Source organism: Centropristis striata, chromosome 6, assembly GCF_030273125.1.
Source record: "Centropristis striata isolate RG_2023a ecotype Rhode Island chromosome 6, C.striata_1.0, whole genome shotgun sequence".
In the NCBI taxonomy this organism is placed as follows: Eukaryota; Metazoa; Chordata; class Actinopteri; order Perciformes; family Serranidae; genus Centropristis; species Centropristis striata.
Window position 1 is genome coordinate 3,785,432 of NC_081522.1, and position 27,989 is coordinate 3,813,420.

General features: G+C 38.4%; 1 protein-coding gene across 1 annotated transcript; it reads right to left on the reverse strand.

The window, feature by feature from the left end:
- Positions 1-94: 94 nt before the first annotated feature.
- On the reverse strand, positions 95-27,989 carry rfwd3 (ring finger and WD repeat domain 3). The gene is made up of 13 exons (XM_059334899.1): positions 27,804-27,989; positions 21,787-22,073; positions 20,823-21,091; positions 20,653-20,708; positions 18,878-19,075; positions 17,573-17,664; positions 15,029-15,143; positions 12,734-12,986; positions 10,103-10,253; positions 9,074-9,250; positions 5,716-5,930; positions 3,489-3,703; positions 95-1,829 (listed from the first exon to the last, which is right to left on the reverse strand). Exons 2-13 carry the CDS (start codon positions 22,071-22,073, stop codon positions 1,686-1,688), a joined length of 2,172 nt encoding a protein of 723 aa, XP_059190882.1. The 5' UTR covers positions 27,804-27,989; the 3' UTR covers positions 95-1,685.

Genomic DNA, 27,989 nt, shown 5'->3' on the forward strand with positions numbered 1-27,989 from the left:
TAAACCATGAGCTCTTTGGTTTTACAGTTATGGTCCTCCAACACCGATCACCAACTTGTCAAGATGTCACAACATCAAACTCTGATGACTCCAATTAAAAAATAAGTCATTTTTATTAACTTTAAAGTCGTACACAAAACAGTTGGTAGCAAATATACATATATACAACTTCCTTTAGAAAGAAAAAGAAGAAAGTAAAATTTACAACAAACAGCTGAGTCCTTTGGCACTTAATGTTCGGGTGTAGAGTAAAATAGGAAAGATTCAAATCAGACAGAAGATGATAAAAAAATACCCCATGGTGAAAATCCAACATGTTCAAATGGGTAAATCTAATTATTTCAAACGTCATGAACATTTGACACGCGGAGAACACCAGCAGGTTTTACATTGTTTCGTAACATTCAGACAGCCATTGACTTCACTTCATTTTAGTATGTGAAAAACAGATGACAGAACATTTAGTCATCTTTGTCAAACTGACATAAAACACAGAGCGGTGGATTCAAGGATCCTGGGACATCTCAAACTCCAAAAAAAAAGAGTTAAAAAGAGGAAGAGAAACAAAATAGATAGAGGAAAGAAAACAGAGCATTTTTAGCATTCTCTCAATAAATAGTTACTGCATTAACGAACATCTGAGTGCACAACTGTGGCCTCCTGAGTCTCGAAATAAAGCAGTGTTTGAACTTCCTGATCCGAGGCCATCTTTGCCCTAATAACACTGTTGTATATCAAAATTCAGATGGTCACTGGCTAAGGTGAGGCACTTGGACGCTTGTTGCCACAGTAAATATTTTCAGGTGGAACACAGTTTTGCAAGAGTGTGCAAAATTTTAACCCATCTTGTTTATCCCCCTTCTGTGTTAAACTTTTTGCTTCACCTGGGCTCCGTAGGTTGTGGTTCCCAAAACGTGAAACATTTGTCTTTCATGACCCCAAAGTGAATATCTTCAGATATTTGGAATTTTGGTTGTAAAAGCAAGCGATCTGATGATGTAATCTCAAGCAATTTTACCATCTAATCCCATTTTATGGACCGAACAATTCCAATCAACCAGGAAAGAAAAGGATTGGGTAACGGGTTTCTCAAGTCTGTTAAATTGATTTTCATACTGTACAAAAAACATAGGACAAAATAGAGCACAAAAAACTTAACAGGCTGAAAATGGTAATAAAAAAATAAAGGCCAAATGATTTGTAGTTTGAAGAACTGCACCTCTCACACAAACATGTATGTTGGTCCTTTAACTGCAGGGCACCAAACAAAAAAAAAAAGGACTAAATCCACCAAACAGAAAATCACCTTCTGCATACTCGATTGAACGTCTGTAGCAGCTGAGCAGATCTGACAGGACTCGTATACATTTATAATTCGACCGTTTGACTTATGTAAACACAATCTTACGACTTTGTACGGGAGAAACATTACTGTCCAGTTATCACACACCTGACTAGTCATCTGGCTTCCTGTGCAGGTCAAAGGTCACCAGATGTGCAGTAACGTGGATGCTTGGTTTAAAAAAAAGGAAAAGAAAACAACTTGTTTTCCTGGGTTGATCTCTCCCAGTATCAGTTTTTTATGTCTTTAAGCAGCATTTGATTTTGCACCAGTTCCACACAGACTGTGTCTTCTCCTCGTGTGTGTTTTTATGTTCTGGTTGGTTTGTGGAAATCCTGCTTGTTCACTCCCACCTGTAGATCTTTAGCATCTTCTCAGTGAGCGCGGCCAGCAAGTGCTCGCCATTCACAGAGAACGGGCTGATGTCCAACACCGGGAGGTCAGCTGGAAGCTTCTGGAGCAGAGAGCCGCTGCCTGCGTCCCACACCTGAGGAGGAGGAGGAGGAGGAGGAGGAGGAGAAAAGAGACAGATACAGTAGCAGAAGGGAGACGTAAAGGTTCAGGAGAAGATGAAGATGAGAGAGAAAGAAACCAATGAGAAGGAATATTTTTCAGCAATTTGGACTCTTTTAATAACAAACCATAAAAATTATTATTATCTTTTAAAAACATATACAGTACTGTGCAAACGTTTCAGGCAGGTTTGAAAAAAAATGCTGTAAAATAGGACTGCTTCCAAAAATAGAAGTGTTATAAATATATATATAAATATATATATTTATATTTAATGTGTAATATATATATAAAAAAAATATATATATATATATTTATATATATATATATATATATATATATACACATAAATATAAATATATATATTTTATATATATATATACATAAATATATATATATAAAAATATACATATATATATATACATATATATATATACACATATACATATATACACATATACATATATACATATATATACACATATATATATACACACACACACATATATATATATATATATATATATATATATATATATATATATATATATATATATATATATATATATATTACACATTAAATATAAATATATATATATATTACACATTAAATAAATATATAATATCAACATATACTAGTTAGCTTAGGGCTCTTTAAAATCTATGAAATAAACAAGCTGATAAGAACTCATCTAATTTATTTGATTCAAAGGAAGTCTTTAGGTAACTTTACAATCTTTAATACTTTAAATTAAGGAAAGTATGAAGGCAACTTTGGTCTCTAAATTTACAAAATAAAATATAATCAAACCAAATTATGTAAAGAAAGATATATTTGGCAACTTTCTAATTATACTATATACTGCACTTGTTCAAAGGTTAAACAAAGATCAATAAAAATAAGAAAAAAATTAAATTACTCAAAATAAAAAAATACTTTAAATTTATTATTATATTTTAAAAAGGGGATTTTTATAGTAAAATAATACATTTAATTTAGCAAAAAAAATGTAAATAATGTGCTCTTCAAAAGGTGGGATTATAAAGGCAACAGCAAGCTTTATGAATAATAATATAGATCTATTGCATAAAGATTAATTTAAAACTTTAAGAAAGATGTCTGCATGCTGTAAAATACCAGGAAACACTTTTATTATTATTATTGCCATCACACTGTGCAATAACAAATAGCCTGGTTCATTACAAACCGTCGTTATACACTTTGTGTTTTTTATGCACACTGTTCATTGCATCTTATTTGTTTCATAGCACCAACATTTTTATACTGCATATTCATATTTATTCTGCACTGGAATTCTACTTCTTAATACATACTCCTTCTTTAGACACTTTATTTTTACATTACATTTTATTGTATTTTTTATATTTTTATTGCTTGAAGTATGCCTAGGTTGTTCTTTTTATTTAATTATTTAATTGTGTTGTTATTGTCTCTGTGTGTAATGCTGCTGCTACACTGTAATTTCCCAGCTTGGGATAAATAAAGTCTATCTATCTATCTATCTATCTATCTATCTATCTATCTATCTATTGCATCATAAAAGTATACGAGAATACATATCTTTCTATTGTCTTCCCATCAGTAATGAACCGTCACACAAACAAGACTGACCATAGTGGAGTTGGAGGCCTCGTCCCCAGCACAGACCAGCGTCCCCTCTCCACCTGGACTCCTGAAGACGGCGTTCTTGGTGAGCAGTTTGCAGGATGAGCCGGCGCTGAATGTCTGCACCGGAGAGCAGGAGCAGATGGGCAGCTGACTGGAGTCCTGCTGAGGCGTCCGGTTCAGTGCCATCAGGACGCAGCGCAGAGACTGGTTGGAGCGTCCTGCAGGAGAGACGGGGCATTTAATGTGGGAAACCAACACACCTGAGAGCGCATATAAACCGCTTTTAATCTGCTGCTCCAAACACTTCACGTCTGGATGTTCTGACCTGTTGAAATAATCTAATTCTGCGAGGCAGTTCAGGTTGAGAGGAGCTGCAAAAAATTATCTGTATGCAACCACATGACGTGACAGACATTTCAAACAGCGACACAATTTAGTCTTTCACAGAATAAACTGCACAAGAGCCAATAAACACATATAACATGATAGTCTGATTGTCTTCAGTAGATAACGTACACTACCGGTCAAAAGTTTTAGAACACACCAACTTTTCCAGAATTTAATTAAAAATGATGCAGTTTAATGTCTCAGTGTACTCTGAAATTAATGCACATTTGCAACATTTAAAATTCTTTATTGAGCATGATAGTGTTTTGAAAGTTAAAAAAAGATTCAAAATCACATTTTATGTTGGACTAAAGGACTAAAAAAAGACACAAAATGACAAAAAAAAGACACAAAATGACAAAAAAAAGACACAAAATGACCAAAAAAAGACACAAAATGACCAAAAAAAGACACAAAATGACTTACAAAGACATGAAAAGAATTCAAAAATGGACAAAATAGCCCAAGACTCCATAGAGTTAAGTTGTTAACCCACTTCTTGTTCCCTGAAAAAAGGCCTTCTTGTATAATTCTGAAATGTACATTATATTTTACCTTTTTTTTTTTTTTTTTACCTCTGGCCGTTCACCACTTACCTTTGTACCCTTTCAAGCTGTTGATTTGACTTGAACTGCTTGATTTTCAATAAAAAACTCGAAAAATTGGGGTGTTCTAAAACTTTTGACCGGTAGTGTATATATAACATATTACACAGGATTTGTTGGTTTAATCAATAAATACATTAACAAAAGCGTAAAAAGTAAAAAGTTCAAGACACTCCAGAAATCTAGTCAGCTGTACATCTATGGTTGTGTGTTGTGTGTTATTAAAAGCAACATACTGCATGCAATTCACAGAGTTTGCAGATATGTTAGTAACACTTTTAAATATTCTGTGTTTACACTCTTCATCACTCGGCAAGCTGCTCATGAATCAGCATTTTTGTCGTGCTACAGATGTCTCAGCTTTATGCACAGCGAGCCCTTTGAGCACAGAGTGTGTTGTTCTCACAGGGAAGGACAAAAAGGGCAAATCGTCTTGTGTTTACACTCCAAATGATCCTATATCATTTGAGAACAGTTTGGATTTGTTTTAAATTCATTCATGTCTTTAAAGATAAAGTTTTATACCTTTACAGAGGACACATGGGACTCGGTGCTTGATCGGATACACTCCTCTTCGATGTGTTCTCGACATGCACTTTTGCAATTTAAAGTAGTGCATCGTATCCACATATCAAAAACCAAGTTAGCGCGAATGTACCCTGATGTCGATCCTACGTGTGATAAATGTAAAGGTGCTCCTGCCTCACTTTACCACATGTATTGGACATGTCCCTCTTTAGGTAACTTTTGGACATCGGTTTTCCATGCATCAGAAATCCTTCATCATCAAATTGAGCCCAATCCCATGACTGGTATTTTTGGCATCGCTCCAGATTTGAACTTATCTAAAGCTATGCTCAACTTTTTAGCTTTTGCCTCTTTACTAGCCCGACGAGTTATTTCACTTAAGTGGAAGGACACAGCTCCTCCTTCCTATTCACATTGGCTCAGAGACATGATATCCTGCTTGAATTTAGAAAAGATTAGATACACTATTCGGGGATCAGAGAATAAATTCTACAAAATATGGCGCCCCTTCTTGGTATTTTATGAGAAACCTTCAACAATAATTTCTGAGTAGCTTGTTAAACAGAATATCCTGTTGTATCGGTTTATCGTTCACAAGCCTAATATAAACTTCACTATTATTAGCTTATCATCAGGCAGTTGTGTGTGTAAGATTCACTGATAATCCTGGCATTCACTGGGGAAGTTAGTTAGCAGTGTCGGGGTCTCACCTGGCCTGTAGGTGACGAGACAGTGTCGGCTCTCCGTCTCCACCTGGATGTCAGTGCAGCCGGCGGCCTCCAGCGGCAGGACATGTGGTCTGTATGTGGTCTCATTGACCTGCTCCCAGAAACACCCTCCTGCCAGAGAGCCGGCGATCAGCCCGCCGCAGGGGAACGAGCTGGATGCCGCACGAGGGATATAAGACAGAGAAGCCACCGGACACCTGGAAACATAAAAGGTTTGACAGCAGATGGTTAACATTTTTCCTTTCTCTTTCAGACTTTTCAGAACACAACACCGACAGCATCAGAGACACTTTCTTGTGTTGGTAAGGGCTCAAATACACTTGAATTTGAACGATGTACAGTACAGGCCAAAAGTTTGGACGAATGAATGTTTGATGAAGGAATAAATAATTAGTAAACTGTACATAATAAATATACTGAATATGAGTGCTTGAAAAGGGCTTAAATTTGACTTCGGGAAAGGTGAAGGAACCCTGATAGTCGTAGTAATGTAAAAGAACAACATGCACAAATGCATTAGAAATATACAGAACAGGCCAAAAGTTTGGACACACCTTCTCATTCAATGCGTTTTTCTTTATTTTCATGACTATTTACATTGTAGATTCTCACTGAAGGCATCAAAACTATTAATGAACACATGTGGAATTATGTACTTAACAAAAAAAGTGTGAAATAACTGAAAACATGTCTTATATTCTAGTAAGCAAAGGGTGGTTACTTTGAGGAATCTAAATTACAAGACATGTTTTCAGTTATTTCACACTTTTTTTGTTAAGTACATAATTGCATATGTGTTTATTCATAGTTTTGATGCCTTCAGTGAGAATCTACAATGTAAATAGTCATGAAAATAAAGAAAAACGTATTTAGATTCCTCAAAGTAGCCACCCTTTGCTTATTAGAATACACTTTTTTGTTAAGTACATAATTCCACATGTGTTCATTAATAGTTTTGATGAATTTACAATGTCAATAGTCATGAAAATAAAGGAAAAACATTGAATGAGAAGGTGTGTCCAAACTTTTGGCCTGTACTGTATACGGGCTCATTTAAAACACAGAAGTCGAGCTTCTGAATGTGTATGCTATGATCGAGGAGGTTGAGCTGATGTCAATTCTCAGATCTCGGTGGCATAAAGAAGGTAAAAGATGATTAATAAAACTGCTTAGCCAACTCAGGTGTTTGATGACTGGTGGACAAAACACACCATCTGCACCACCCCCACTCGGTTTTTACACAATTTTCTGCTGTGCGCGAACATACCGGTACATACAACCTACACTGCTCCTAGTGGTTCTTTCATAGCATTCTATGGGGAAACTATGGGGAACGCCTCCTGCGTGCTGACGAGGTCTCACTATGGGGAATGTCATAGTGAGACCTCGTCAGCACGCACTCACTCATGTTACTCAGAGAACCAGGGTTATGTAAATCAGTGTTTCCCAACCTCTTTTGTGCCACGGAACATATTTTACATTAGAAAAATCACACGGCATACCACCAAACAAAAATGTAAAAAAGACAGTAAAAAACACCCTAAATATGTTTAGAACTAAATGTGTCATCTGTCACAATTCCAACCCTCCTCCTTTATCTGGCCTAGGAACCGGCAAAAGTGACCCAAAACAGATTGTAAGCCAGCCAGTGGCGACTTCGCACATGCACGATTCATTTGCAGACTGGATGCTGAGGGTTTAACATCTCTGCAGCTTGGAGAGACTGCTGCGGGAGGACTGGGCCGCTTGTGAGTGCTTTGGGACGGGCCAACGGCAGCATACGCTGGAGGACTCTCCAAAAGACTCCAATAACACCAGAAAAAGTCGCTTTGTCGCAAGTCACTTTTTTGGAAAAATAGTCACTGGGGGGGGGGGGGGGTCTGAAAAGCTGCTAAATATATCAACTAAGTTGGCAACACTGTTCCAGCTGCTGGACACATCGCGCTGATACACTGCTCTCTGTTGGAAGAGCATTTAACTGTTCTGCCTCTCACTTCACGCCGCTCACTTAGAGTACCAATCAGGTGAAATTGGATAATCTTCCACGGCACACCTGATGATTCACTCACACTTGTGTGCCGCGGAACAGCGGTTGGGAATCACTGAGGTAAATAACCTAAAGTTATAGGCATATTGCATCTCTTGTGCATGCATCATTCATTTCTGAGGACGTGCACAACCAAGTCTCCAAACCACCGCAGGATATGCAAGGCTGATATCATGTGTTTGTGTAATTAAAAGCAAGTATATTTGAGCCTTAACATGCACCACGTTCCCACTGACATCATGTGAAAGACAGCTTTGACTGGTTGGGACTAACCCCGGGATTCCACTGGATGCGTAACGACTCAGAAAGGGGTCCGTGCGCAACGGCTGCGTATCTACGCAGTCCGTCAACACCCACCGGATCCGTCTGTGTCGGAGCTGTTGCGGACAGCAGAGTCCCGAGGAAGCACGAGATCTCGCGAATTCACGCCTAATCAATTGATATCTGGAAGATAATCAACATCTCCTCGTTAATGACTGGAGACAAATCCAGCGACTCGTCTTAACGAGTGCTAACGAGGTCAGCCGGCGCTAACGAGGTCAGCCGGCTTGTTAACGAGAGCCTCTTGTTAACAAGCCTTAGTGATCTCTGTTTGTTTACAACAAGCACCGGAGTGAGCGGTGTCAGTGGGGTGAAAAGACGAGTGAAAACCTCTAACCTGTTGATTTAAGGTCTTCAAGTTATGAAATACTATCCGCCGTGAACCTGAGGTATTTTATTTTGAAAATATACCGGATGTTTTATTTTGTGTCTGTGCACGACTTCCTGTCCCGAAGGATCTGTTCTGTGCTGAATTTATGCGCCGTGCTCCGTCGTCCAACAAAAATAGAAGCTCTGCGCAAGTGTTGCGAGGGCTGACGGATGGCCATGGCCAGCGGATCTGCAGTCAGTGGAATCTCACACATTGATTATAATGGGATTAACAGGAAATTCTAAATTAAAAAGACAGTTTGCTGAATCAAACCATTAAATTATAGCCATTATAAGGATTATAACGGCTCCGACGACGGATCTGCAGCCGTTACGCATCCAGTGGGATCCAGGGGTAAGGTGTAGTCTGTCATGCCTCCTGGCCAGGTCACAGCAAGAATTTATGATTATAGTCACCTAATCTGACTATAGTCACAGCAGACAAAATACTGTGTAGTCTGAATCCAGCATTATTTAACCATCTTGTTGAATCTTCTATTCTCACTTCACCAGAGCTCTTCAATCTGGAAAGGCCTGTCTAGTGTTTTGATGTAAATATATGTGTGTGTGTGTGTGTGTGTGTGTGTGTGTGTGTGTGTGTACCTGGAGCGCAGCGGCTGTAGCTCCTGAACATGTGTGCTGGTGTCTCTGGTGTCGTAGATAAGAACAGAGCCGTTGCTCAGACCTGCGTAGACATAGTTGCTGTTGTCCAAACACCAGCAGCAGCTCCACACGGGTTTACCTGTGTTATAGGTCTGAACCACCGTGTTGGTCAGCAGACTGCAACACACACAGACAGACACACATCATTCATTGTTATCTCTGTGACTGAGACCACAGAGGTGTGAAGAAATATCCAATAATAAAGAAAGACAACAGTAAGATTTGATGTTTTTCTGTGAGTTTGTATATGTGTGTGTGTGTGTGTGTGTGTGTGTGTGTGTGTTACATTATAGTTTGTTTTGTGGCCTGCAATCCCCTTTTAATCTTTTAACCTTTTAATCCCCATTAGTCACTTAGATGGGAAAATAGGGTCCAGTAGAAAAATACAAAAAATCATCCATTCATTGATTATCCTTTTAATTTCTTGTCCAAAGTCTGGTCGCAGGGAGCTGGAGATGATACTGGAATTCCCTATTTCAATTTCATTGCTGTTTATGTACCACCCATGGTGATTTAGTAATGACAGTAAATATTTCTTGTAAAGATAAGATATTCCCTTATTTTTGTGTCACAGCAGCAAAAGTGTATAGGAAAAAAAAGGAGAATCAATAAAAAAATAAATAGTAAGGAAGCAATATTAACAAGAAATAGTATAAAACAACTAGAAAATTTCCTCTGGGGAAATTTTGAAAGGGCCACGGGGGCTACTGCCGGTGTGTGTGTGTGTGTGTGTGTGTCTGTGTCTGTCTGTGTGTGTCTGTGTGTGTGTGTGTGTGTGTGTGTGTGTGTGTGTGTGTGTCTATGTGTCTGTCTGTGTGTGTGTGTGAGTGTGAGTGTCTGTGTGTGCGTGTGAGTGTCTCTGTGTCTGTGTGTGTGAGTGTCTCTGTGTCTGTCTGTCTGTGTGTGTGTGTGTGTGTGTGTCTGTGTGTCTGTGTGTCTGTGTGTGTGTGTGTGTGTGTGTGTGTGTACCTGGTCAGCTTGATAGTGTTGTCCAGAGCAGCAGACAGCAGCAGACTGTCGTTTTGTCTGTTGAAGGACAGCCCTCGGATCTGTTTACTGTGGATGGGAACGTACTGACTCGCCTTCATGTTGACAACACTCACCTTCTTCACCCCACAACCTGAAGGAGGACACAGGGAGGTAAGCAGAGAGAGTGAGAGTCCAGCAAGTGTAGAAAGGGCTCATGGCACCCTTACAAAATAACAGATGAGTTTTCCTAAATCTAGTTTCAGAGTGTTTAATCTTTAGGACGGTGCAAAAGTTGTGTGGGTCAATACAATCTCAGTCTCAGAGGAGCCAGAATTCCTGTTAAATTTCATAGCTTTCTTCCCATCCCAAAAATATATTGTGTGTACAAGCTAAGGATCCTTTCCCACCAAATATTAACCAGAAACTCAGTAATCTCAACAATACAATGTGTTTCAACAGCATCTAAATAACCATAAAGATAAGGGGTATTTTTAATAGAGTGAGTTTACCAAATAAGCCAAATAATTTCGATTAAACTGTATTTAAATGCTGATTGCATTTAAATGCATCAATAAAAAGAATCTAATCGCAAAACTAAAATCATCCAATATTAAACATGGCACTTTATAAGTACTTTAAAACTGTCATTACTTTGCTAATAACACTTACATACTTCAATTTATATACGTTTGCAATTGCGAGTTACTTATTATATAAGGACAACAATACAACAAGTACTTATTAAAGAACAACAAACACTTCAGGAAAAGACAACAATCTCAAAACACACACAGTCAACTCCAACAAAGTCAAGAAAAATAAAAAGAAATTTTTACAAATTTACAATTGTCAGTACACTGCAAAAAAGCCAACTTGTATTTTTTGGTCTAAAACAGTGATTTAATTTGGTAAAACTTGGAAATATAAATTATTGACATTTAGGGCAATAATGTAAGTTAGCACAACAAAGGAAGCCAGTTGTCTGCTCAAAAACAAGTTGGTGAGTTGTTGTTACTTATATCTTTAAGTTGGGGTTCACAACAAGGGACAATAGTTCTGCTAACTCTTATTTCTTTGTTGTGAAATGCGGGAAATCGTTGAAATTCATTAGCGAAAGCCAGCGGCTAACTGATGCTAGCGGCTAACTGATGCTAGCGGCGCTGCTTGTTACAGCTACAAGAGTAGCTATTAGCGTATCAATGCTAACTCAAAATTGTGGTCACAACATTAGCTGACATTTCATAGCGGCGTTACAATCGTGCCAATTCAGAACATTGCAGAAGTTAGCAGAAGCAAGGATTAAAAGTTATTACAATGTTAAATTATAAGTTTGTACAACGTACAGTTGTACGTTGTACAGACAAAAAATCAGAATTCAGAGTTGAGCAAACTCAAAAACAAAACTTAAAATATTTAGTTTAATTGTCCAACTTAAAATTTTATCGAAGTTTGTTGCCTTGAAATTTTGAGTTCACCCAACTTTTCTTTTTATGCAGTGTAGGGTTGGGTACCGTTCACATTTGAACTGATACAGGTACCCAAAATGTGGTACTCTTTTACTTTCTCCAACACAGCCTGTCTACTGTCACTTTATGCACAAACACACACACACGTGGAGAAAAAGAGGACAGAGACGTGACCATGACTATAAATTACAATAAACGTGGAAGATAACTTTCAACAGTTTTTTATCCTCAATCAGATGCACTCTTAGGTCTGGAAATTAGGTGTCGATAAATTTAGCCTTAAAAGTACAGAGTTCAGTACCAATCCCTAGTTTGGAGGCAGTTTTTTTTACCTGAGTATACTCAACTTGAGAATTTTATACTACTTCATTCTTCTACTCTACTACATTTCAGAGAGAGCCACCAAAGGAAAGATATAGAGCTTTTTTAAGCTATGGGGACAATTTATTAAATATCTTGAAATTCACCGATCAAGATGTTGAACACTTGAAAAGGACAATGAAGTGTATAAAGAAAATGTAATATTCAACACAGTAACTACATAGGAAATACAGGGTTATCATTTTTTATACTTTTTAAAAAAAAAAAGTAATATAATATATATATATAGAATATATATATATATATATATATATATAATATATATATATATTATTATTATTATCATTTTTTTTATCTATTGTTTTTTTGTTTTATTTTGTTTTGTTCTTTGTTTCAGTGGTTATTGTTCTTCTCTTTTGTTTTTATCCAAGAATGTGGGCATGTAAACCCTCATTAATGTATGTGCCATGTTAATTCTAAAAACCCTATATATATATATATATATATATATATATTTATATATATTATTATTATTATCATTTTTTATCTGTTGTTTTTTGTTTTATTTTGTTTTGTTCTTTGTTTCAGTGGTTATTGGTCTTGTCTTTTTTTTTATCTAAGAATGTGGGCATGTAAACCCTCATTAATGTATGTGCCATGTTAATTCTAAAAACCCAATAAATATAATTTTAAGACATTTCAGAGAGAGATGCTAAAGTAAAAGATCTAAATATGTGGTGGTAGTGTAATGTGACCATACTTTTAGTTTCCCTTGCCCTGGATTAAACAACACTGCCCTCTTTAGGCTGCTAATGGGTCAGAATGAAAAGGTCTAGTGTCTCACCAGGCACCAGTGTGGAGTGAGGAGAAGGCTGCGAGGCCAGCAGGCAGCTCAGAGGTTCACAGTAGGATAAAACCCTCGAGCCTCCTGCCTGAGACACCAGCACCGCCTTAGAGAAACTGTACTGGGCCATTTTCGAGCCGTCCGCCCTCTGAGACACACCGAGGAGAACCGAGGTCGATGCCGAGGAGGAGGACGAAGAGGAAGAGGAGGGAATTGAGCTCCTACCAGCCTGGGCCATCAGAGCCCTGAGCTCCTACACAGACAGAGAGAGGAGGGCAGGTTTAAACCAGGAAGACTTGAAGAGATTCAGCTCCTCACATTTCTGTGGCTTCAAAGAAACATCCTCAAGGACATCCAGTCCTTAACCCATAAGAACCCAGACCCAGTTATCCTTAAAGGAACACTCCACCGTTTTTTCATTTTAAAACATGTTATTCGGTCAAGTAAGACGAGTTGATACAGACCTCTTGCGTCTCAATGCGTGCACTCAATCGCCCTGGCGCGCGGCGCCACTTGGCTAGCACTTAGCTTAGCCCAGCTCATTCATTAGGATCCAAACAGATGGACAGTTAGAAGCGACCAAACTCCTCCACGTTTTCCCTATTTAAATACAGCTACACGAGTAGTTAAACGACCAAGTATGGCGACACAAAATAAAACGTGGCGCTTTTCTAAGCGGATAAAAAGGATAACTATAATGTATGGCGGAATAGCACTTGGGAGCACTTCGACTCGGCGCAGTAATATCATCACTCCTGAAAAATCTTCTCCCCTCAGGAGTGATGATATTACTGCGCCGAGTCGAAGTGCTCCCAAGTGCTATTCCGCCATACATTATAGTACTACCATACTTGGTCGTTTAACTACTCGTGTAGCTGTATTTAAATAGGGAAAACGTGGAGGAGTTTGGTCGCTTCTAACTGTCCATCTGTTTGGATCCTAATGAATGAACTGGGCTAAGCTAAGTGCTAGCCAAGTGGCGCCGCGCGCCAGGGCGATTGAGTGCACGCATTGAGACGCAAGAGGTCTGTATCAACTCGTCTTACTTGACCGAATAACATGTTTTAATATGAAAAAACGGTGGAGTGTTCCTTTAAAGGATGTGTTCTATAAGGGGACCACATAGAACACATTTCTGATGCTTTAAAAAAAAATTACTACCCCCAAATGTCAAATATCTTTGATGTGACATATATATATGTTACAATGGGCGTTTATGGTATTTATGTTTATGATATTTTTTTATTTTAAAATAGAAAAAAACTAGACACATTTTCTGCGTACAGAGACACAAATTTGCCTTTTCCTTTTGCATCTCCACAACATATATCAAAATTGTGACTTTAATTTGTTCAGGAAATGTGATTAGAACAAGTTAAATGCAACACAGCACACCCTATTAACGGATTAGAATTGTTAAAATGGTTTAAACTTAGCCTAGTAGTAACAGAAATGTAAAAGTAGCTCATTTTAAAAAGCTTATTTTTTGTTTCCAGTCACACAGTTTACGTCACTTAGGGATTTAATGAGTTAAGGTGAAGCATAAAGCTGAATATGGGAGATTCTAGAAGATTTAAAATGTCTGATACAAGGGTGTCACCATGGGTTCTTATGGGTTAAATGTATGGGGCCCGTTTTTCAACAAATAACTATGCATTGAAAATAATTCCTTAAAATAGAATATTATTAGGAATAAAAAGCAAAAAATGTGAAACCTCTTAAAGTTTTGAAAATGAAATAAAATCTTTTAATACATTAAAAACAGAACATTGAAACTGAATTAAGAATTAGCACATTATTTCTATTTTTTAATCATACTGTCATACACGTTAATAGTCAAAAGCTGTGAAATTACTTGTATATTTTGTAATGTGACAATGAATTAGTCTTTTTCATTATTCCATCTTTAAACTACGCTGCAAGTATGTAGATTAAAAATACTGAAAAAAAGGGATTTAAAATTTCACTTTTTGTGATTCAATTGACTATTATTTAACTAATTTACTTAACGTCACTATCCATGTCATAACTAATTTTATTCTACATGCTTAAGTTAGGGAGCTGATTGTAATTAACCACTGAAAAAGAGATTCGCAGTGCAAAATCCATAAAAATCCCTTTAGAAAATGAGGGAAAAGATGACGTGAAGGGACATTACCTTTCTTAATAAAGAGGTAATTAACACATCTTTTGATTGTTCTCATTTGACTCAGAATACAAACAGAGAACATTCAAACCAAATAGCAAAGTCCTCAACATTTCAGAATGTTGGAAAATGAAAGTTGTCAGTGGTACCTGTAGCTCTTGTTGTGCTTGTCCATATTTGTTGGTGACAACCTGCAGTTTCAGTTTGTACTGAGCTGATTCCAGTTCAGCTTTCCTCCTCAGAGACTGCTCCTGCTCCAAAGACCTACACACACATCAAATGTTTAATAGGAATCCACTAATGAAAAATTATCAGGTGTATCAATCATTGTTGGTGAAGGCAGCATGTGTATAGGGTTGTCAAAAGTATCGATACTAAAACGTTGTATCCGGATACGATACTCATTTTCAAAAGTAATGCAACTTTAATTGCAACTACCAATTAACCCATTGACGCCGGGAAAGCATTACCGCATTTCTACCATTAAAGCCGTTAGCGCTGTTGCGTCACTCTACCATTAAGGCCGGGACAGCGGATATGTCATTTTGTAGTATTTGTATTTTTTTCCACCTATTTTCGGTCCCCTGGCCAATGAAATGCATCAGAATCATGATCAGAATACATGCGGGAGTGTCGCAATGCATCATGGGACTTTTCCAGAACTTATAAATCATGGAGGAAGACGACTATAGCGGAGGAGCTCAGCAGTAAGTGACGGAAGAGATCTGATGAAAACAGCACCGATGATTTTATTGCTGATCCGGACTTTGAACCCTCGGAACCAATCGACCGGCATTTATGGATGAGGAATATGTTTTTAGAAGACATATTTTCAGAATGTTGCTTTAACAGACAGATTTGTGGCCATCTGGAGATAATAATAATATTATTAATAATATATTAATATTAATAATAATAGGCTAATTGATTGTGATGATGATATAAGAAATCATGACTGTTTATGTCTTATATTACTTTATGCGTCGTTGAGTACCCTGAAAAGTGCAATATATAAAATGTATTATTATCTTTTATTATTATTATTATGATATATATTTCTTTTTATTACAGTAGGCTAATGAGAACTATGTCTTGTTCTTCCAGTGGTCATATCATGTTTGCATCTTGCTAATGGGCATGTATTAGTATTATGCATAGGATTTTTTATTCAGTCAAATGTAACATTTGCTGAGTTTGTTGATTTAAAAAAAAATTATTGAAGGTTTGGACAAATAAACTCAACTTCTCATGAAAGCCACGGGTATAAGCTCTCAAATACTTTTTGAATTTCATTTTTATCTGCTACAGAGGCTGAAAAATCTATTATTTAGTAGGTGTTGAATTTCCAGAAAAACTTCAGGTTTTAGGGGGTCATTTGAAAATCACCCAGAGGTTTTCCAGGCATTTTTTTCCAGGCGCTTTAGGCCTTAATGGGTTAAAGGCTGACGTCACGTTAATGATTATAAGCAACGTAAATAAATAAATCAGGCAGGAAGTATGCCCATATTACGTTAATTGACACAGTGTCAGTATACATAAGCATAGAGATAATAAGCTTACATAAATGTTGGTGACTGAAAAGTGTTATTTTCTCTCTTGAAGTCCCAGAATGAAGCAGAGAAAAGTCGACCTGCAATCAAACACCAACACACACAGCCGACTCTCCCTCTTTTTTTATCAAGCTTTACTAATATTGTGCACAGCATACAACCTCAAAATATTGTTCTAATTGTTATTGTTTATTGTATTTATTTATTTTTTTGCACTACCTCAGACCTGAAGCTTGTTATCATAGTTGCAGTTTCTTTTTGCACGACTGTTTTTAATATAAATATTTAACATGTGGTTCTGTTAGTTTTAACATGTTGCATTTTTCTTGTTAATAAAAATATTTCTGTTCAATTTTGGGGTCTTTGTTTTTATCCTTGTGGTATCAAAAATGGTATAGAGCAGGGGTGTCAAACTCTGGCCCGCGGGCCAAATTTGGCCCGCAGTGTAATTTTATTTGGCCCGCGAGGCAATACCAAATTATTATATTATTACTGTACTATAAAAGCTGACCCGCCGGTATTATACGGCGCATTTACCGCTAATACTAGATTTATTATTGTTATTTTATTTTTAAATGTATTAACCTGTTGGAAAACTTTTTTTTTATATTTAAATCAGAGGGATGCAAATAGAAAAGAGGCATACGATTTTTATTTAATTTTTATTTAATAAATTAATGACATTGATGTGTTTTTTATTTGAAATTTGATTTTGCATGTCTGCACTATTTAGTTATATATTGTATGTTTATAAGTGTTGCTGGTTCCATATTTAATGTTAAAGCAAAACATGTTTGGTATATATTAAAAGGTTTATTTGTTCAATGTTGGCCCGCGATTTTATTCAAGTTTTAAATTTTGGCCCATTGTGTATTTCAGTTTGACACCCCTGGTATAGAGTATCGAATATTTTCCTGAGCATCGGTATCGAGTTGAAAATTTGAATTTTCGTGACAACCCTAGTATGAGCCTGCTCCCGTTCCTTATATTTGCAACTAACAGATGACTGAAATGCTGTAAAAATCAGCTAAAATCAGCTGGAATCACCATCACCAGCTAAAATGAAACTGCCTGATCTCATCAAGTTATTTTAACCCTGGAGTTTTGGTGTGTTGGAAGTGAAGCAGAGAAAACATCACTAACTTCTTCAAGCTCTCTTGCTCGGAGTTGTCGAGCGCTCTCAGCTTCGGAGCGTACAGCAGAACGATGTCGGAGCGCTTTGCTTTTTTGTTGCACTGAAAAGAAACAGAATCATCATCATTAAAGTCCAGATGTGACATGCAGGATAAGACACCAGTGGGACGGGGGTGTTGAGAATTTATTTGACTGAATAAAAGCATAAATAAGTCAATACAGGTTAAAATATAAGTTAACAGTAATATTATTAAAAACAGTTCATGTGTGTCATATGTGATTAGAAAGAGACATTTAATTTCATTGATTTGGAGTTACATTAAAAAAGACTTCATTTCCCAAGATGTTCTAGGAGCAGAGGTAACGTACATGATTATGAGTTTTGTTGTGTTAGTAGAAAATGTGGAGCCACGGCATGAACGCACATGAACGTATGTTTTTGCTCTTCTTTATTTTTCACTAAAGATCTTCTGATCATGAAAGGAAAGGTCTCGCTTCATTATTTTTAGTCAAGAAGTATTATCGGTAACACTTTCTATGAAGACTACATCTATAGTGCATTATGAGCGCATTCATAGTGAATTATAATGCTCATTATAATCAATCATAATGCATTATGACTGCACTCATAAACACATATAAAGCTCCATGATGCACTATATCAACAGTTATAAATATAGCTTATAATGACTTATAAATCCAAGTGTCTTATGAGTGCTCTTGACTGGTTATAAACTACAGGCTGACTGATGAGGCTTATAATACATTACAACTAGTCATACCCCTCTATACACACACCTCAACAATCAATTGTTATAAGGACTCATAGGATGCCATAAGTATATAGACGCATCTATAATGCAGTATAGCTAACAATGAAACATCATGATTAGATATACTGCATTATAGATGCGTCTATATGAACCTCACTTTACTTAAAGCATACATTGATCATTTATTTATACTTGTGGCATCCTATGAGTCCTTATAACAATTGATTGTTGAGGTGTGTGTATAGAGGGGTATGAGTAGTTGTAATGTATTATAAGCCTCATCAGTCAGCCTGTAGTTTATAACCAGTCAAGAGCACTCATAAGACACTTGGATTTATAAGTCATTATAAGCTATATTTATAACTGTTGATATAGTGCATCATGAAGCTTTATATGTGTTTATGAGTGCAGTCATAATGCATTATGATTGATTATAATGAGCATTATAATTCACTATGAATGCGCTCATAATGCACTATAGATGTAGTCTTCATAGAAAGTGTTACCGTATTTTCTGCTACAGGGGGAGACTGTCACTGACCTGTGGACATTTAGCGGCTGGACCTTGTGCTTTCAGCCAGCGCTGGATGCAGGTGAAACCAAAGAGATGTCCGCAGCGCAGAGCGGACAGTCGGTGTTCGCCCGCTGTTGTCCACGCCTCAAAACAAATTGAGCAGATGTCGCCTTCGCCCTCTTCGGCAGGCGACGGCTGGATAGAAGCCGAGGCCACAGGGACCGGCTAGAGGTAGACATGAGAGGAGTTTCAAGCTACATGGACATGAAAACATCAAACTACAGAATCAAAATGAGATCAGCTCGAGACAATAAAGTTTCCTTTTAGCATTGCGCTAAAACACACAAAACACAAGGTGGCCTGCTGGTGTGTAACCACTGGTACAGGTGAGGAGATTACAAACAAACAAGAATCTAAAGTTTGAAGACTCATCAACAAATTTTTTTAAGTTATCACAGCCTCAATAATTTTCTCCTCTGAACCGCAGAAATAATAAAACATTTCTGAATTATTAGTCTTATCAAGCTTCAGGTTTAAATCTAGTAACTAGGGCCGGGACTCGATTAAAAAAATTAATCTAATTAATTAGAGGCTTTGTAGTTAATTAATCAAAATTAATTGCATTTTAATCGCATATAAATATTTGACCTGAAAACAGTGAGACATTTTTAGTATACCATTGAATAATGACTGAATACATAAGCCTAAGCAACAAAAATATTGATTATTTTTGTTCAAGTCCAACAGACCAGTGCAATTTTTGCCATTAAGTGTAGCAATAGCATATTTAGAAATATAGTACATTTCATAAATCCAGGTAGCCTATAGGTAGGTAGACCTTCTGTAAACTAGAATACTTTGGTTTTTTAAGTAAAACACAATCCACGCTAGCTACCACACTAGCCGCTAGCTGCTATATGTTTAGCATTGAGGTGATGCTGGAGGCTGGATGTGCTGCGGTAATATGCGAATTCCTTGTTGCATAGCAACACAACCATGCTTTTATCGACGCTTCCATCCGTTAGTTTTTAGTAACTAAATGTCCCATCATCCACGGGGCCAACCAAAGGTCTCATCAGCTTCTTCCTTCATGTTCACTTTGGTTTGTTGTTGTCTGAACTCATCAACGCTAGTTGGTGCTCCACTATAATCGGTCCGCCTGAAACTCATCCAGTGAGAAACGTTCCACGGTGCAAAAATAAGTGCAATTAAAATGCGTCAATTGTTTTAACGCATTCATTTTTGTGTAATTAATTAATCTTAATATGTTAAAGTCCCGGCCCTACTAGTAACTATATTGATAATGAGATGAGATGCACAGTACATTTATAGCTTTGCATGCAGCTATGGTAATAATATTAGTCCAAAATGATGTGAGATTGCACATTTTCCAGGGGGAGGACCCTCAAATGCCCCACAAAAGTAGATGGTGTAATTGTATATTGGATTTTTATAGTATTGTGATTTTGTATGTAGTTGTAAAAGCCCAACTAGGGACGGGAGTTGAAAATTAGCTGAAGCTATATGTCTGTATGCAGCACATCAGATGCATGTTCTGTATCTATGCTAACTGCATTGTCAAATAAAAAAAAAATTAAAAAATTAAAAAAATGTGCACGCTTAAACATAAGAAAAAGCTAAATATATTGTTTAGTAGACCCATATTAGCAGAATTAACTTCTGGCATGATAAAGAAATACAACGCATCAATAAAAGAAGCTCTAGCAAAATACTGTATGTTCTCTGTGTGAAAATACAGAAGTCAAGAATGAAAGAAAAAATGGAAAAGGTCTGAATGTTACCTGGACATTCTGATTTTGAGCGTCTGTCCTCTGACCATCTGCAGCTGAACTGGAGTCTAAACACAGATGCATAAAAAAAAGAGATAAAGCTGGACTCCCAGAAGACAATTCTGACTGTGCACTGCTCTGTGAAGCCAGCAAATGCCAAAATAATTGCTGGTCAGACTCACTGGCTGGATCGGCTTCCTGTTGTTGTGCGTGTTGGACGGAGGCGCTGACACGAGGACTAGCAGGCAGCACAGGCTCTACAGGCGCCACAGCAGCAGGCGTGCCTTCTTCATTCCTCTCCTCGTCTTCCTCCTCATCAGACTCACTGACCTCAGTGGTGCTGCCGGACTCGGGCTCAGCCACGCTGGCCGCTGGCGCTCGGAGCAGGAAGTCTGGAAAGCCTCTAGAGGGCGCTGCAGTCTGGCTGGGGTAGTGCACCCTGAGACCCTGCCTGAAGCACACACACACACACACACAGTTTCAACCTTCAGAAGATACTGAACCTTCTGACACAACACAGCTGCTGAGAGGAGACTAAAGGGTCTGAACCCAGTGTAGAAAACTTAAAAAGGAGGTATATTAAAGTAAAGCACGTAAGTTATACACTACTGGTCAAAAGTTTTAGAACACACCAACTTTTCCAGAAATTAATTGAAAATGATGCAGTTTAATGTCTCAGGGCTCTGATGTCTCAGTCTCTCTAATGCACATTTGCAACATTTAAAATTCTTTGAGCATGATAGTGTTTTGAAAATAAAAAAAAAGATTCAAAATCACATTTTATGTTGAACTAAAATACTAAAAAAAGACACAAAATTACCAAAAAAAGACACAAAATGACTTACAAAGACAAAAATGGACAAAATAGCCCAAGACTCCATAGAGTTAAGTTGTTAATCCATTTCTTGTTCCCTGAAAAAAGGCCTACTTGCATAATTCTGAAATGTACATTATCTTTCAGTTTTGGTTAAACTTACCTTTTTTTATTTACCTCTGGCAGTTCACCACTTACCTTTGTACCCTTTCAAGCTGTTCATTTGACTTGAACTGCTTGAATTTCAATAAAAAACTGGAAAAATTGGGGTGTTCTAAAACTTTTGACCAGTAGTGTACATCTGGCCTTCTTTATGGTATAATTCGGCGTACCTGAGTCTCCTCCGCATTGGCGCCCCCTGAGCGGCTGAAGATGTGACTCCAGAGCTGCCTACCGCTCTCTGACTGAACGCCCACGTGGCAGGAAGTCTGGGCGGTGCACGAGCCGCCGACTGTCCTCCTTCATTATTATCATCATCGTCCTCGTCCACCTCGGTGCTGCTTCCGGAGTCTGAGATGACTTGTATCACGCCGGAGTCCAAGGCTGCAGCAGCGACCTCAGGCTGTCTGCTGCCTCCTCCCTGAATCTCCACAGGAAAGTCCACCTCCATAGCCTCCATCTGCACGGCAGCACAGCAGGAAAGAACACAGGTTAGATGGTTACACCACCGACACCCACTCCCATTCATTCTACAACTTTTAATAATGATCTGCTGAGCTGCACAGTTCTTTATATTTTGTTAGAATAATTTGAATATTATACTTGTTGAAAATGAAATGTTACTGTCTTCCTCTCTTTTTCCTCTTTGTGATTTTTCTCCCAACAGTCATCACAGGTCACTATGCATGCGTAATTCACTAAACCTTGATAATGTCTATCTCTATGCATTTATATTAATCAGGTAATATGATTTTGATACATTGATTGTGTTTGTGTGTTAATATTGATGTAGAAAACTATGATTACTTTAATTACATATATTCCATTTGCTTAAACTAATTAAGATTCTATAATCACAAAAAATAGTATTGTCTGTCTTATATTTTTTAACCTTTAAAAGAACATGTAGATATTGAAGAATAGTTGGCTCTTGTTATATTTCTGTAGGTCATAATAAGGCAGTATGTTCGTCATAACAAGTTTGTTAGCAGGTCACAAGGCCTTGTTATGGGCAGCAGTGATTGTATTGCCCAGGTGGCCTGATGTGTGACGGTATGAAAGAAGACTGGCGAATCATCGATCAAGAGGGCGGGACTTCCTGGAGGAAATCGACCAGCATGTTTTGTAAACAATTGTAAGGTTATTTTAATGGGTTCCAGGGAGAGAGTCGTGGTTCAGACTTCACGAACTGAAACCCGTCTGTTTGTATTCAGGGACATGAGTTAATTTTGAACCCGGAGATCTCTGTAAAGTGCACATTTTTTGACGTATTGTAATAAAACTTTTGTTAAACTGAGAAACTTGGACGTCTCCAGCTCTTCATTTCCCCATCAACGAATGCGCAGAAAAATGGTGAGGTTTTTTCTGTTGGTGACAGATTATCAATTTTCAAGGTTTCCTCATGCAATTTTTCTAACAATTTCCAGCAAAGAAAAACATTCAACTCCTGCTTCAAGCATCGTATAAAACCAGTCATGGCACTTCTAGTGACCTCTTGACCCCATATGTTTCTGTTAGAACACCAGGACGGTGAGGAGGTGGACACACGAGGCCTCTGAGGCACTGCAGGACTGCTTTGGGTCGACAGACTGGGATGTACTCTGTGAGCCTTATGGGGAGGACATTGATAATATGACTGACTGCATCACAGAGTATATCAAATTCTGTGAGGACACCACCATGCCAGCCCGGACTGTACGCTGCTTCTCCAACAACAAGCCCTGGATTATGTTAAAATAATTGATTATTTTCTATATTGGTAAATGGTTTTATGCTTTATTTCTGCTTCTCTGTCTCTGTTCTCTGTGAGTGACGCAGGTCACTATCAAAGGTCAAACCTTGACTGTAATAAATATCTCTATGCATTTATATTAAGTCAGACAATATGATTTGATACAATGATTATGTTTGTGTGTTAATTTTGGTTTAGAAACTTTGACTACATATATTTTATTTTATTGTCTGGTTCATATTTTTTAGACTTTTACAATCTATGTGACACAGTGAGAAACCTTTGACTCTGTAGACATAATATCTTTGTGAGACAATAACAAAACAAAACTGTTAAAACTGGCGAATCAGCGATCAAGAGGGCGGGACTTCCTGGAGGAAATCGACCAGCATGTTTTGTAAACAATTGTAAGGTTATTTTAATGGGTTCCAGGGAGAGAGTCGTGGTTCAGACTTCACGAACTGAAACCCGTCTGTTTGTATTCAGGGACATGAGTTAATTTTGAACCCGGAGATCTCTGTAAAGTGCACATTTTTTGACGTATTGTAATAAAACTTTTGTTAAACTGAGAAACTTGGACGTCTCCAGCTCTTCATTTCCCCATCAACGAATGCGCAGAAAAATGGTGAGATTTTTTCTGTTGGTGACAGATTATCAATTTTCAAGGTTTCCTCATGCAATTTTTCTAACAATTACCAGTGACCTGAAGGCACTTCTGAACAAGAAGAAGAGGGCTTTCTTGTCTGGAGACAGAGAGGAGCAGAGGAGAGTGCAGCACCAACTCAGGGACATGCTGAGGACATGTAAGGACAACTACAGGAGGAAGCTGGAGGCCAAACTCCAACAGGACAGTGTGAGGGATGTGTGGACTGGAATGAGACACATCACAGGGATGAAGGGGAAGGACAGGCAGCTGTCAGGGAGCCTGGACAGAGCAAACCAGTTTAACAACTTTTTTAACAGGTTTAGCTCACTGCCTGCCACCCCTTCTACACCCCCTGCCCCCCACACACCCACACTGTCCCAAATGGCTCCCCCCTCCCCCCAGCATTCTCCAGTGCAGCACCTCTCCATCTGCCCCTGATGGTCTGGTATCGCACCCAGGATCCTGAAGACCTGCGCCAGCCAGCTGTCTCCTGTACTAAGACACCTGTACAACCTGAGTCTGAGTCAGCAGAAAGTCCCGCTGCTGTGGAAGACCTCCTGCTTGGTCCCAGTCCCCAAGAAGTCAAGACCATCTGACCCAGCAGACTACAGACCTGTCGCCCTCACATCTCATGTGATGAAGGTCCTGGAGAGACTGGTCTTGGCCCAGCTGAGGCCACAGGTGAGGACGTTTCTGGACCCCTTGCAATTTGCCTACCAGCCCCATTTAGGAGTCGACGATGCTGTCATCTACCTGCTGCAACGAGCCCATATGCATCTGGATGGTGGAGGAAGCACTGTGAGGATCACATTCTTTGATTTCTCCAGTGCTTTCAACACCATTCAACCTTTGCTGTTGGGTGAGAAGCTGCGGGGGATGGGTGTCGACGACTCTAGGATCTCCTGGATTACTGACTACCTGACAGGCAGGCCACAGTTTGTCCGTCTGGGCAGTGTCCTGTCTGATGTGGTGGTCAGTGATACAGGAGCTCCGCAGGGAACTGTGCTTTCTCCCTTCCTCTTCACCTTATACACCACTGACTTTCAGTACAACTCTGAGTTATGTCACCTGCAGAAGTTTTCTGATGACTCAGCTGTTTTTGAGGGCTTTATCATATTCCAAAACACAAACTTAGAACATAATTCAATCCTGGTGAAAATGTACGTATTTTATTGGTCTTAGAAATGGGCGTGGCAAAATTACCTACTAGCACCCCCCTAGAATTGAGCCTCTTGCACAGGTTTGTCGTAGAGTCACGAAATTTGGTATATATACATGTATCATGGGAAGAAAAAAAAAGTCTCAAAGACCCAAATACGAAGTCGGCCATCTTGAATCAAATGTCCGTTTTTCACCATTTCCACGTCGCACACTTAAACGAACTCCTCCTACAGATTTATCGCTATCCGGATTATGATTTACAGTCGGAACATAATTTACAAGACGTGTGCGTGGACATTGTGCATTTGAAAAGCATGGACATGTACAAGTTTGAGTATTTTGACCAGAGAAGTATTGTCTGAGTTAGATTGTCACTTTTTAAAAGCATTTATTTGTCACAATATGTTTCATATGGGGCTCATGAAGTGGTTAATATGACAGTAGCCTCGGTTGAGACACGGGCAGTGTGAGAGAGAGGGAGAAACTTGATAAATACATTCAGTATTTTTTTTATGTTCAGCTCAAGGTAACCAGTTGATTTAGATCGACCCAAAACAAAATGTTACCTGGACACTGACGTAAGCAATTTGAAGGATATATAATTGAAGGCACGGAGAGTAAATGAAGATGAGCGGCTTAATGTGTATAGTTGATGGATAATATGCTACTTAATTTTGCTAAGGTGAGTTCGAATCAAGCTCTTACCGATCTCGCAAACATTTTATTTACATACATTTTTTTTTATAGGCAGCTGTTATGTAGTGTTTACTTATTCAATGATGTTCCCCACAGTAGATAGGAGATGTGACTCATAAAACGCCAGGTATTATGTTTATAAATATGTGACGAATTTGCTGACAGAGGGGGGCCACAGCTGCGAAAGTTGACACACACATGCGAATGGAAACCAGTTGGTGTGGAAATCAGTAGGGATATAACACCAGCAAAGCAGTGTTGCCAACTTAGTAACTTTGTTGCTAAATTTAGCAACTTTTCAGACCCCCTTAGCAACTATTTCTCAAAAAACTGACTGGAAACAAATCCAGCAACTTTTTCTGGTGTTATTGGAGACTTTTGGAGACCCGTCCTTACTCTTCTTAGTAGTAACTAGGGTAAGAACGAGTGGAAGTGGCACAATCCTCCTGCAGCAGTCTCTCCCAGCTGCAGAGCTGGAGGGGGTGTTAACCCCTTGGCGTCCAGTCTGCAAATTGCTAACAGGCTAACAGTTAGCTCTGTAGCAGTACAGTGTGTATGTGCTGCTGCTGCAGGAGGTGTTCACTTAGCGATCTCTATTTGTTTACAACAAGCACCGGACACTCTGCACACACTAAAAACTGTTCCTACTGGGTATTTAAAAGTAGTGTAGTGCTTTTCCTAACATGATGAATAATCGTGATTAATAATCATGATTACAATATTGATCAAAATAAAAGTGATTATCATTTTGGCCATAATCGTGCAGCCCTAGTGACAATAATGGTCAAAAATACGGAACATTTACCAAATCTCTAACAGACAACTACCTTATCTGCTGTCTGTTTCATTACATACTGTCTATGCACTTTATGTGTTTTTTATGCACACTGTTCATTGCACCTTATTTGTTTCATAGCACCAACATTTTTATACTGTATATTCATATTTATTCTGCACTGGAATTCTATTCCACTCCTTAATACATACTCTTCTTTAGACACTTTATTTTTATTGTATTTTATTGTATTTTTATATTTTATTGCTTGAAGTATGCCTAGGTTGTTCTTTTTATTTAATTGTGCTGTTATTGTCTCTGTGTGTAATGCTGCTGCTACGCTGTAATTTCCCAGCTTGGGATAAATAAAGTCTATCTATCTATCTCTCCATCTATCTATCTATCTATCTATCTATCTATCTATCTATCTATCTATCTATCTATCTATCTATGTCTCTTAAAGCTCCTCTGAATAGCTAAACAGGTGCTCTCACAGTGGAGTGAACTCTGCTGCAACAACTACCTTCACAAAGTCAAAAGTTACACAACGTGCATGTTGTGCTAACTAACGTTAGCCAATGAAACGGGGATTGGCACACTATGCAGTAGTCAGCGGGGATAACTCTCCCGGTGAAGTATGGGTGTCTCTGACTGTCATCTGCCCAATAAATTCCCTTTAAAATGTATGAATCTCTCTGTTGTCGGTGATGACAGATACCTAACTTTGCGTCCTCCCGGGCCAGGTGCTGCGTTCTGCGGCGACGCACCGAACTAGAGACCGTGGTCGCTGAGGCCTCCAACCAAAAAAATGGGCCAACAGTAGCTCCCGGTCTTAAATTCAAACGTTTTAAAACGTGTTTTTGGTGTCACGTCTTATAGTATATGAGCAAAGTGAAAAAATAATACAAAAAATATAAATAAATAATTCGATTCCCCACTCTGATTCCCTGGTAACCACGGACGCTTGGGCTAAACTTAGCTAGCATTTGTGGGGTTGTGAAGCTACCAGTATTGAATTAATAACTAAAAAAGCACATATTTAAAAGTCAAAAAGGCCTTCCTTAATGATGACATTAGCTGAAATGTCCTACTGTCGTTTTTTAAAGATTTTTTGGGGGCATTTTACTGCTTTATTAGACAGTGGCAGCTATTGTTAGCGCGGATAGCTAAGTTGGCTAACCTGTATGGATGTGAAGGTTTAACGGCTACCGATCCCGCTCTGGAAGGTTGTAGACGACAACAACAGCATGGCTCCACGGATAAGACACGCATCAGACGGCCATGGTGGATCGGAGCTCCACGAGAAGCTTCTGGCGGTGTTGGTGCATCAGGACCGCGGTCCGGGCTCGAATCTCCCGGTGCCTGC